General features: G+C 34.4%; 1 protein-coding gene across 2 annotated transcripts in view; it reads right to left on the reverse strand.

Annotated features, from left to right (window-relative positions):
• Positions 1-52: 52 nt before the first annotated feature.
• The window catches only part of LOC109546993 (serine/threonine-protein kinase SMG1), a 38,380-nt gene continuing 25,351 nt past the window's right edge, over positions 53-13,081 (reverse strand). Inside the window, exons 10-18 of one of the 2 annotated variants that reach the window (XM_019918193.2) lie at positions 8,490-8,758; positions 8,179-8,407; positions 7,908-8,123; positions 7,608-7,844; positions 7,222-7,556; positions 6,423-6,672; positions 4,680-6,291; positions 4,415-4,623; positions 53-2,467 (exon numbers count right to left, since the gene is read on the reverse strand). In XM_019918193.2, coding sequence (XP_019773752.1) covers positions 2,390-2,467; positions 4,415-4,623; positions 4,680-6,291; positions 6,423-6,672; positions 7,222-7,556; positions 7,608-7,844; positions 7,908-8,123; positions 8,179-8,407; positions 8,490-8,758 — 3,435 coding nt within the window. In that variant the 3' untranslated portion in view covers positions 53-2,389. Of the gene's footprint in view, positions 2,468-4,414; positions 4,624-4,679; positions 6,292-6,422; positions 6,673-7,221; positions 7,845-7,907; positions 8,124-8,178; positions 8,408-8,489; positions 8,759-13,081 lie in introns of both variants that reach the window. The other variant, XM_019918192.2, reaches the window with a different exon arrangement.

Raw genomic sequence — 13,081 nt, forward strand, 5'->3', positions numbered from 1 at the left:
AACTAAAATTTAAAATTACTATTAAATTATCAAGTGGGAAGAAAAAAATACATTTTTATATAATATTCTATTCAAATAATGCATGGAATGGCAATTAGCACAACAAACATTTCAACTATGTAGCTATTGCAACTACGGGTGTTATTTTCTATACATAGAATAGTTTTCTTGATATAATGCTAATTTCCATTCAGAAGAAAAGAACAATTACACTAATTAAGTTGAAAGAAAATCCTAATTGTATTATAACAATTAAATATTGTTCCATCAGAAACACTACACACCTAAAACATTATTCGGATTTTTCATGTTACATTTTGCTAATAATTAAGTATTATCTTTCCAATGGTCACAATAGGGTGTAGACATATTGACATGTTTTTTTTTCATAAAGCTACGTCTCGTATAATTTTTTATTAATCACTTTAAAAAAATCCAAATAATGTACTTCATAATTATCGTCCTAAACATACATGTGGAAATAAGCAGCTTGCTCTATAAAACTATTTGAATTTTTTTTACAAATTAAAACACTTTTCAGAAATGGTTTATGGAAATGGAACTGTCGAATATTCTTTATGCAGTTTGTACCGCGTTTATATTTCATGTATTTTTATCTGGCCAAAATAAGTTGCGACAAACCTGTACCATGTAACATTTAAAACATCCGGCAGTTGTTTAACCAGGAGCAATTATAATTATCAATGTATCCAGAATTATTTTATAGTTTAATTCACACCTAATTGTTGATTCATTTTCATTTTTTGTTAAATTAAATAGTATTCACTGCTGTTTAATTCTTTGTTCGAAGTTTGCATACTTGTTTTTCCCATTTGCGCACATTTAATTACTTTACTAACTTTTCAAATCATGAGCATTACAATTTCAAGTCTCAATATGTATGATTATTGATTAATGATACAATATTGTATGATTTTATAGGTTTTTTTGTGACTCACATGTGAACACGTAAATTTATACTAAAAATTGTTCAGTAATTCTTGGCTAATTAATTAAACATAATTTAAAACTCTTCTACGGCTGATACCCAGTTCTCATTCTTAATTATTTAGTTAATGCACATCATCTATAACATGATTAAATTCAGACTAGAAACAGTTCGATTTTCGTGATAATTTAGGGTATTATGGGATGTTAACAACTAAAAACATCGGTAAAAATTGTTTAAATATGGTTGAAACGGTCTATTAGGATACGTGAATCGTATTTATTGCTAGTTCTTTGATTCAATGAATTTATAAACTTATTCGGACTGAAAATGTTCAGACTCAACACGAAAAGTGGGTGAAAAGCACTCACTTCCGATTATATTTTAAACTCAAGAACTCCTGGCATTTGCGTTTGACGGAAAACTGCGTAATTCATGATGTTTGAACATGTCTTCCAGGCTTGCATGGTCCTAATATTGTTTTTAGCAATTTTTTTTATTTTAATTTTAATTTTTATTAAATTTAGATAGGAACAAAGACTGTACGAGCATATAATGACTTAAATGCCGTTGGATAAATAAAGAAGGGAGATATTCGCTAGTTTACAAGTAATAATTTTTAACTATGATTTGGGATTGACTGTACGAATGAAATATTATTCAATTATCAGGTGTTCAAGCAAAATGTACCACATGGTTGAAAATGAACGAAAGTGGATTAATTTAAGTTTGTAAATTGAGGTTGTAGAATGGTTTACAGATTTCCTATACCTAATACTTTGCATATAAAGTAAGACATTCCTAGACAGTGACAATTAGAAGACATCAATTACATATAGTAGGGCAGCAACCTACACATTGATAAGAAGATTAACGATAAATCAAATATGTAAACTGGCTCACCTTAACTAAATGATTTCTCAATGTCACAAACTCATTTGCGACCATGTCGTTTCTTCCACAGGGCGTTCATGCTTTCCAGGGTTAACGTGAACTCTCTGACACGTAAAATATGAAATATAAGCAGTGTAACTGCGTGCATAAACCTACATGTTTCTGCTCACCCCCACAGAGATGATATTTGCGGAATTTAGATGATTAGAATGCAGTTGATACACAACCGCTGAACCAGCGGCGTTATATCAACTGCGACGACAATCAAATAATAAGTACAAGTTGTAAAATGGGTGGAATTTATAAATACTACCACCCTATGACAAACAGATTGGTAAAGGCCTCACAAAACTGCAACCTCGACCCAATGCTACTGCTGAACCGCGTCTCCCGCGGTCTATTGAAGATGGTCCAATGCTGTAGATGCGCTTGAAGTGACAACAGCACCATCTCCGTCTTTCTGATTTGATTTATTTCGAAGAGTAAGAGCCAGCACGAGCCCCGTACAGACTGTCAGCCTAGGGACACGTCTTCGCAATTCACATGTCACACCCACGGCGTCCAGCCCTCATACAAAAGGGCTAGATTGTCCATACTGGTGGCTTCGCAAATTACGTAGTCCACCTGAAAAATCAAATTAAGTTTTAGATTTATTTACTATAATATATAAAACTCTAGAATCATAGAACATAACCAGCATTAATTTTGGTTTCAATCGAAAATTGCTTATCAACCCTGTGCATGTTATCAAATACTATAGACTATAGACTATAGTATTTGATGTAATCAATCGAAGCAACGCTAAGATACGAGGGTCGTTTGATAAGTCAGTGAGTTTTTTTTTTATTTCCCTCGCAGTAACTTTAAATTCAACACTACCCCCGTCAACTGTCGTTTGTTAGTAGACTGCTGCGAAATTTTTAGCACGCCACGTCATTTAGGTCGTGTTTAACAGTCATTGAAAGGAGATCACTTCGTAAATTCCGATAAAAATGAGAAAAAGTGAATTTCGAGTGCTGATCAAGCATTATTTTTTACGTAAAAAAACCATCACCGAAACGAAGGAAAAGCTTGATAAAGACTATGGAGGCTCAAATACTCTGCACCATCAATTTCAATCGTTAAGAAGTGGTATCCTGAGTTTGAGAAATTCCATTATTTGAGAAGGATAAAAAATACTGGAGACGCTGGACTAAGGCCGGTATGTTTAATCGATCTTTCACGATGCGCCGGCCTCCCGACGTTCGCTGAAGGCAATTTTGGTTGCACACCCGATCGGTTGGCCATCTGACGCACTCGCATTTTAATATTGTTGGGCGATGCTGTGGAAATTTGTCGGAGATGGGTTGCATCTCCGAACGATCGCCAAAGCTATTTTGTGAGCGAAAGTTCTCAACTACTCATGTTTTTTATACTATTTTTGCTTTAAATATATAGATAACGATATCGATGTAGGTATTTTTCAGTGTTAATCAGGATAATTCGAACTTGAATTAGGTACATACTACAAAGGTACGTAAAGAAAACATCAACAAGCATGTTATGCGGTTCAAATAATAATTGTATTATTTTCAGGTACATTCGAGATATGGAAAATACCTTAGAGAAATTTACTGAAGCCAATTTTAGAAAACGTTTTCGTTTCTAAAAGGAAATTGTGCAAAATGTTTTGTTGCCGTTAAGTTCTTTTGATAATAGATATTTTTAATGAATTTTCCTGTCAATCCCCACTTGGTAAAAAAAAGTCAAGCTTGTATGTATGATGTGTTATTATTGCATTACATTTTTTTAACGTCCAGAAAAGAGGTTCCGGAATCAATTGGTTGATTTTCTCAACGATTAATAACGGTTTTGACCGTTAGTATGTCTTTTCTTAAAAAAAAAGTTATTTTGCGATTTATTTATTCAATATCTTATCCTTTGAAGTAACGTGCCGCAGTGGATAGCGCTTATCTTTTCTGCCTTTCACGGCGTTCAAGCGCCGACTTTTAAAACGACTTTCGGATCCGAACTTTTTTCGGAAAATTAATAATATCACCGCAAAAGCAGCCGCTGCGGTCGATCTTCGCGTCGACAGTGGCAAGCTCGGCTATCCGCCAAAGCAATCTCCGGCATAGTGCCGAATAATGACTATGCATACCGGCGTAGGTGTATCGAGCTAAAAGGAGAGTATGCCGAAAAATAAAACGTTCGTTTGGCCAAAAAAAAAATTGTCATTCAAAACGTCACGGACTTATCAGACTCTCGTATATTTTTATTTAAGATTCGACCATCCTCTATGCAGTGAGCGATTTTTATCGTCTGAATAGATAGATAGTATGCAGCGAAATATTCCAAAATTGCTGAAAATGCGTATGAAATTTTTTTGAGAGTAAAAACCATTTTCAACGCCGCATGTTAATTATTTTGTGTTTAACATGTCGACGCGCTTATACAATATTCCATTGTACTGATCCAAATGGACAGCAAAACCATTCTGTAGTTCTCAAGAGTTAAAGAAATATACATATTTTTATTTACTTGCGACAATATACATAGTTGAAATAAAATAATTACTTTAATACGTCTTACCTGTTCCTGGGGAGTACATTTTCTCCCAGGATCTGGATCTCTTCCTTCCAACTTCATTTTTACTCTTCGCCAAACGTTGAGTGCGTACGCATTTCTTTGCTGAACTTTGCTCTCTTGCATCTTGCTTTTATCTGATGCCAAAATATAGCTCTGTCTCCTCAAGCGAGGTCTATGACTCACGCTCTTCAGCTCTTGTAGACTCAATAGACCTAAACAAATCAGAAGGTGGAAATCTCATTCTGATTTTACCTATCATTTCTCCTACCTTCGTAAATATATGGTGTGTTGTTTTTGATGTATTCCAAATGAAGTAGCATTTCCTCTATCAATCCCTTATTCACTGGGTGGTCTTTGAAAGCATTGAACATGGCGTTAAAATGCTCCGCATACTTTTTGTAGTCATGAATGAAATACTGAGTGGAATGGCTATAGTCATCGATTTTTGTCAACGTTTTTATCAGGCCCTTTACATCTTGCATTAGCCGGGACTGTATATTGTAGATAGCCTTGAAGTTATTCACTACAGATACTAGATTGTCTGTTTCGGTGAACACAGTCTCTTTTTTATCGGCTAATTTTTTTTGGTAAACATTTATTACTTCCGCTATGTGCAAGGCAACTTGGTGGAGCCAACGAGGTTCATTTAGCAGATCCAAGGAGAGCATGTTGAGAATGCTTTCTTCTGCGGGAAGTAAATTTTCGGTTCTGGATTCATTATACTGACACGTGATTCTCCATTTCTCGTAACAATTCAAAAATATTTTATCGTACTCCTGTGTTGTGTCCGCAGTGGTAGATCTCAGTATCTCATGTTGCAAAACTACATTATATGATTGTAGAATGTTCGAAGCAATTTTCTGTACTAGATTTAGCCGACTATCTCTCGAAGTAATAGCAGTTTCAAAGGCAGAAAGTATTTCGTTTACGTTGGGGTTTGCACCTTTAGCCCAATTTAACCTTTGAGACGCCTTTTCAATGAGTTTCTGTTGTCGTCCTTTCGCATCTTTTAGCTGCTTGTATGTTGTCTGAAGATGTGCCAGTTCATTCTGCATATCGAGAACAAATTTGGCTCGAGCTGAAGGAAAATTATTAACACAAAGAATTTCGTCGAACATCAAATTGTGAACTGCTAGTTGGTTTTGAAATCTGAACGTGCTAGATTTATATACTGTCAATTTTTGCTCAATTTTCTTTGGCTCTTGAATTTTATCCCAAGCTGCTTTCAGAGAATTTTCCAGACTTGACACTTGTGAGACCAAATTACTAGTAAAAACTCCATCTTTCAATAGCAAATTGTAGGACTTGTGATATAATTCATCTATCGGTACTTTGCTTTCGGCGCCGATATCTTTTTGCTCAATTTCATGGATTACATCAAGATTTAGTTGTTGCAAAATAAAACATATGGCGTATGTTATTGTCTCTGGTGTCACTCCTAATAATTGCCTAGATATAAACTCTGACGTAAATTGCTTAACGGGTTTGGTAAGCGTTTCGTCGGAGTAAATCCTTCCGGGTACAATGCAATTAATCCCATGTGCTAATTGTAAGGCCAAAGAAAAGAACTCAGATATCGCAACGATTCTTTTCAAGAAGAATATATTCTCTAAAATATTTTTAACTTGTGCGTTAAAAATATGAGGCGCGATAGTCTTCGCCTCTTTGACGTGATCGAGTTTCTTCCAGGACCTGGGCAGGTCTAAAGACCCTAATGTTGAAGTAAGATTATTGATTTCTTGGTCTATCTTTTCAAATAGCCCATTAAAGCCCATTAGAAGCATTTTACCCTGGCTTAATGATTCCGCTTGTATTGGAATAAGTGCTAAGTATTTGTTTCTTGTAATTTCGATTTTCTCTAGAACGTAGTCATAGGTCGCCTATAACAAATAAAAAAATATTTCAAACAAATTTATAACACACATTACTCAATGAACGAAAGAGGCACGAACAAGTAGAAAGATAAGCAGGGTGCATGTGGTCTGTAAAAATGTTGCCCAACAGTACTTACATGAACATCAACATGCATCAATACACAGGTTAACAGTTTCTCCAGCTGGCTAATCATGTCTTGAATAGGCAGTTCTGATTCTGCAATCACTTGATTTAAATCAGATATCATGGTTAAAACGCTTTCTTCATCTGCCTGAATTTTTTTTATCGATTCGGGACATATAATAGTTTGGAAATTATGATTCAGATCATACAGTCCTTTGTAGACTGCATTTGCTGTCCGAATGCCGTCGAGTATTTTAATAAATCTGAAATATAGAACATTTTCGAGATTTAAAAAAAACTGCAACTGGAAAAATCATAGAGGAAATAGGCCAGGAGAATTACGACGAAATTTTTCAAATATGGCTGGAATCGCTCGGGAATGGTATACCTATCGAAAATATCCAGGTGCGCCAGCTTGAAAAGTTGTGCTATTTGCATAAACAACAAAAAAGTGAAAAAAATGCGAAAATTGCGTTTTTTTCCGGAAACAATCGCATATAACTAGGTAAGTATACATTTTGTAGAAAAAATGTATTTAATAGAGATATTATTATATAGAGAATAAAGATAGATTGGTCCGATATCCGAAGATTTGAAATGTTCGATTTAAAATGTCCCAAAGTACAAAAAGTAGGTAAAAACAACGTAATTTTAAATTATTTATTTAACAATGAAAAAATAACCGAATAACGTCATCATTTAGAGAAAAGTACTTGACTGCGAGCGATTCCAATAGTTATTTAAGTTACGTCCCGTTGCCAATCTGTAACGCTCCTGGCCTAAAATGTATTTATTGAAAACGTTCAACTTACCGACTATCATCATCTGCTTTTAGAGGGATATGATTGACCATTTCCACTGCTTTCGTACTGTTCAAAAGCAGATCATCTAAAAACCAATCTCCCTCTCGCGAGGTCAACTTTATAAGCCAATTTCCGCTTTTCTGCGCGGCAATTTCGGAAGTAAGAAATACTCTATTCAAAAGCAGCAACTCCCCAGCCAATACAAATCTTAAAGCCTTGTCAGAGTCTTTCTCCTTGTTCAGAAACGAATCCATATTCTTTTTCGCCTGATTGTAGGACGCCTCGACGGAGTGCGGCGGATCTCTGTTTCGAATAATGTTCAGTTCTTCGAATAAGTTATTCACCTGAATAAAGTTTTCTTTGTAGAAAGTATCAAGAGTATAAGCGATGCTAACAATGTGGGAAGTGTCTTGCGTCTTGGACTCCAAAAACGCCTTAATTTCTTCAAAGACAATGTCGCAGCTCTTCGTGTTTTGATTCTCCAATAGAAATTTCGCCCATTTGTTGTACATATTTATTCTGTGATTCTCGTGATACGATTTTGGGCACTGAAGTAGTAAAGTGAAATAGTCCTGGAATGTCTGAATGCAATTTTGAGCATGTATGTTCAATTTTTTGAACAACTGGCCCACCTAAGAACAAAATTAGATATTTACAAAATATCTTAACCAATCATTTATATGTGAATTTCATACCTCTGATTCAGATTTTTCGCACTGAGTAACCACATCATTTTTGCCAGCGTTATGGAGAAATTCTTTAACTAAATCAAAAATATGCATGTTATCGTCAGGAATGTTAATCTGAAGTTCGAGGAGCCATTGCGAAAATTGCTCGTTTTCATACGATATCAAAACCTGATTATAGGTATTATTATGTGCTTGGCAATCTTTTATTATGTCACACAGCCCCTGAAATACAAAACACATATAGCAACATGAAGTTTACTCAGAGACAACACGTTACCTTTCTGGCAATATTCAATGCCTCTTGGCTCTTCACATACGCCTCGTAAAGCGACGGTAACTTGTACAGAGAATGCTTCTTTGGCCCTTGGGCTTCTGCTTCCTTAACAAGAGCTAATTGCTGATGGAGATCTTGAAGTTGATCTTCAATTTCTTCAATGTCTTTCGTTACAGCAGAACAAGTATTCAAATGCTCGACTACATTGGGAATTTCATTTAACACTTCGTCCCTGGAAAGAATTCAATATTTTCAGACACTATTGATTTGAATAATGCAAGTGAAAATCTGTGAAATATCTATATTTGACCTACTTGTTTTCAAGCCATTCGACTTTCATTTCCATACATCTCACTTCGAACATCGATATCGTCACTTCTCTTTCCAATTCCTTTTTCGTTTGTCGTTTGCCGGCTTCACCTGCTTTTGTTACTCCTCCGAAAGTAGTTCCTGCCAAAACCTCACCCCCGACTGTCCAATCTATTAATGGATCATACACAAAGGCCTCTAACAACGTTAAAAGGGTTTCGCGACCTTTACGCATGGTTTTCAATACGTTTTCACATGCCAAACGGAAAATACCCTGAAACAATGAATATTTGATTTAATATTACATTTATGGCTTTGCTTATTGATTCACAGATTTATAAATATTAATTATTTTTAAATAGTTTTATAAAAAGTTGACGAATTGCACCGGCAAGAATTTGGTAAGTTTGTAGAGTAAGCCTTCATGACAGACTTTATCGAATGCTTGCGATACATCTAGAAGGATCACTGAACACATATGCTCTCCTTCCAGAGCTTTTTCTATGATGTCGATCAGACGATGATCTTGTTCTATTGTTGAGTGTCTCTGCCTAAATCCAAACTGGTCATTCGGTAGTAGATTATTTTCTTCAATAATTGGTTTCAATCGTTTGAGGAATATTTTTCAAATAGTTTCAAAGGCAGCAAGGAAATCGGTCTGTAGAATGTCATTTCTGTAGCTTTTTTCCAGGCTTTAAAATCATCTCTGCGATTTTTCAATGAGACGGGACATGCATCAGTCTAAATTAGAGTTGTTGAACAACAAATCACTACCTGTGATTTTTCACAGCGATCAGTAAATCGAAATCACAATCTGTGACGAACGTAAAAATAAACTGTGATCTAAAACGTGATATTAAAGAGCGGCTTATATTTTCACTTCTAAAGCCCGTGTCCCATGCATCCGTTTGTACGATGATACGATGGTAAGAAAGTGTTTCTATTGGTTGGAGATCTGTCAATTCGTACGACGACGGACGTAAGATAAGATAAAGTAAATATATAATAAAATAAATAAAATGGTAAGATAAATATCAAGATTAATTTCTTGATCGATAATTATTAAATGGAAATAAAATTATAAATGAGAAACATAGAACGCATCTTAAAAACTCAAATGATTTTACAAATTTGACGACAGTTCTCTGGACGAAAAATAGGAATGAGATAAGTAAAAGCTCAATTATGACCAATCCAAGAAGTGAAATCAACTACTATTCTTCCGAAATATTTTATTCTTGACTAGATGCAACTCTCAAAAGACCAAGAGGATAGGAACACCGTCCACCTAATCCATTAACTGAATTAATTGCAGTATAACGAGTTTTGCAACGTTAGTTGCATTAGCCAATGCGTGTTCCAGTTGAAACCATATAATTTTCCCTTTCGATGTCTCATTTTTCAGTTTGCAAAAATGTTCATTTAAGTATATATTAGTTCAATAAGTTTGAGAACCGAGTGAAAACCTCCATAGTTACTGATAAGAAATAAAACAATAACTGTGTGCAACTGCTAAGAAACTAGTTTCAACTCCATCTATTCTATATCACGAATATACATGTATCGCTGGCGTGTTCTAATATATAAAACTCTTGTGCTAAATAAAGACAAATTGGATAACTTCAAATCGTTTCCATCCCTACGCAATCGGGGATTGCTGGATTCTAATAATTTTTTATTTGGCGTTTATTGCGTCCTTGCGACTTTCTCAATTTGTCCAGTTCCCATGGCACTCGGAGCTCGATGCCCGCAAATTGTAAGACTCGTCTTCTGTAATTTTCCATGTCCGTGCTTATTATATTTATTATTGAAATTAAAGCGACATCCTTTTAAAGGCTCAAGTTTAATTTTCAAGGCCTGAAAGAATACATGTTTATTAGCCTGAGAATTGTATCAAAAGACTAGTTATCAAATTTCGGCAAACTTATTTTTTACCACCAACCGCAAATAAAATAATTGCTTATTAAAGCTGGGATGTTGATTGAGGATTTCCGCATATTGTATGTTTTTAATAAACGTCCAAACATTCAAAATACAGGATGTATTGTTCTGCAATGATTTTTCATCCTCTCATTACATTAACATTATGTATTACCTACTATTTTATTATGCATTACCTACAGTCGAGTCAAGGTGTTATGTAAAGCATGAGCTTCCAACTCGTCATTGATTTAATTTTTAAAGACAATAAGATGATATGCAGTCATTAGATCTGTATCTAGGTGCTACTTAATCATTTTGCGAAGGCTTATGCAAAGGTCGACAGCCAGAAGTTAGCTAAGTATTTACATTGAAATTAAATGCAGAAACCCAAACAAGATTCCATGTTGAAGTCTTGGCACTTTTAATACTCTATAGTTCTACAAACAACTTGATGTTCTGAACAATTTCACAATAATGCATATGAAAACTAAATATTTCCACCGGAAAACTACTAGACTGCGCTATTAGCAAAGTAAAAAAGGCATCATAATGCTGACTGTATAAAGGCAATATTAATATCCCTAATCCAGCATATAGAAAGAGGATTTCCCTCGGATAATGATTTATTTGCACCATAAAGGGTTTACTGAAAATTATAACCAGTTCGCTTTCGTAGGTACGCTTCTGCGGCATCTAATATTAATAAACAATTTATGAGGTACGGAAACCGGGTAGTCTAATAATCTAATAATGAAAAAACTTCTAGCACATGTGCAAATCTAGTGACAATAAATTATCCATTGATGTTCTGCATTAAGTTGCATGAATTGAACGCCCAGGAAGTGTTGGATGGCTGATTTAAAACAACCAATTATATCCTTTTAAATTGCCGCTGAACGGACGAGTGAATCACTTTATTCCTGCTAACTAAATTACTTTCTGTTTACAATACCAGTAACTACTACTGAATGCTGAGGCTGATTAGATACAATGTTTCCATTCTCAATTTTGAACAGCAAAAACACTTAGCTGAAAGTATAACAGCTAAGATATATTTAAGAACAATCAGAGCATTATTGCATAATTTAATAATGTATACAATAGTAGGAGCCCAGATTAATTATTCATCAAACGGATCAGCCATGTGAAGTAAGATATTAATTATACAACAAGAGTCAATACTAAATTGCATTTTATTTCAATGCAGCTTCAATACAGTTTCGTCAAGAATAGTTGCGTATATTTGAAGACAATACATTGAATGACGCTTTAATTGCTTAGACTTTAATGCAATTAATATTTAATTTGCTTGTAGTTATCCCGAAATAATTTGCAATATTTGCTATTTTCGCAACTGAAACAAGCACGTTGGAGAACATATTTCTTTACTCATCATTATATTCATAATACACGAACGATTCCCATTAGCGAATGAACCATCGACACAAGAACGTAAATATTTTCCTAGTCACAAAAATATGTAACATTTATCATATTAACCACAACATTTTTTGTATTACATTCTGCTGAAAGAATTAAAATAAGACAATAAATACCTATTTGAATAATTGAGACAGAAATCCTGGTGTAATTTTTAGTCAGTTGTTTATAAAGAAATATCAGCGAAAAACAACTCAAATTTAAAAAAATGCTATTTCCTGAAGTTAAGATCATCCAACTTCGAATTCAAAACACTTCGTAGCTTTTTTGATTTGAGGAATTCTTATAGACTTCCTGGCACGAAGCAAAATAAAATCTAATTAGCATCAAACCGAACATGCATAAGTCCATGAATCTGCATTACGGCTAAAGCCAAAACAGATTTTTGTTGATAATAATCACACCAAAAACAAATGCAAAACATGTTTCATTAATGTAATCACTTTGAAATTAGTCAGTTGGGGTAAGTTAATTAATTCGACAAGAATTATCGTTATCTAAAAAAAACCTCGAGATAATAGCCCAACGGGGACCTAATGATTTGTTGCTATCGGGCATATTGGAAGAGTTATTGGTTTGATACGATTTCATGCAGTTTTTGGGTCAAGAGTTACATGGTTTAATTCCATTTGGATGACAAGAGGCTGGTTGCTTGAGTGAGAAACAGCGAAAGCTAAAAAATGCTGATAGAAAAAACCCATTCAAGTACTACCTATATGAATTGTTGTTGTATTTTCCACTTTCCGGAGAGAGCTATAAAATAATTAAAATATTTAAAAAATCAAGCGAACGCATTAATATTTAAGCAAAAGTGTATTAACGCGTGTATGAGTTGGTAAAATTTTATTATAGGTATCTTCAACGTAGCATACAGATATTGATTAAATTGTAACACATTTTCGTAAACAACAGTAAAGTTATTGAAATGCATTAATAGAAGCGCTGGCGTTAGAAAATGCGGGCAATGAGTTAAAGTGGCCACTTGCGCAATATGTTTTGCTTCTTCAAAATATTGAAATTTTAGACGTAACGAAATGGAACTGTACCGAATTTACAAAATTAATTTCCGAAAATATATTCCATGAGATTCCAGACTATAAATTTGCAAGTTCCCGCTCATTGTTTAATTCCGATTAATTGCGTAATTTTGGAGGCTCTGATTTACATTTTATGGTAAACATGTGTTGTTTACATCTAGAACCTAATTTAAATTTAATATATTGCAACAATATAT

This window comes from Dendroctonus ponderosae, unplaced genomic scaffold, assembly GCF_020466585.1.
Source record: "Dendroctonus ponderosae isolate FM_Combo_2020 unplaced genomic scaffold, Dpon_F_20191213v2 Dpon_F_20191213_8, whole genome shotgun sequence".
NCBI classification, from domain to species: domain Eukaryota; kingdom Metazoa; phylum Arthropoda; class Insecta; order Coleoptera; family Curculionidae; genus Dendroctonus; species Dendroctonus ponderosae.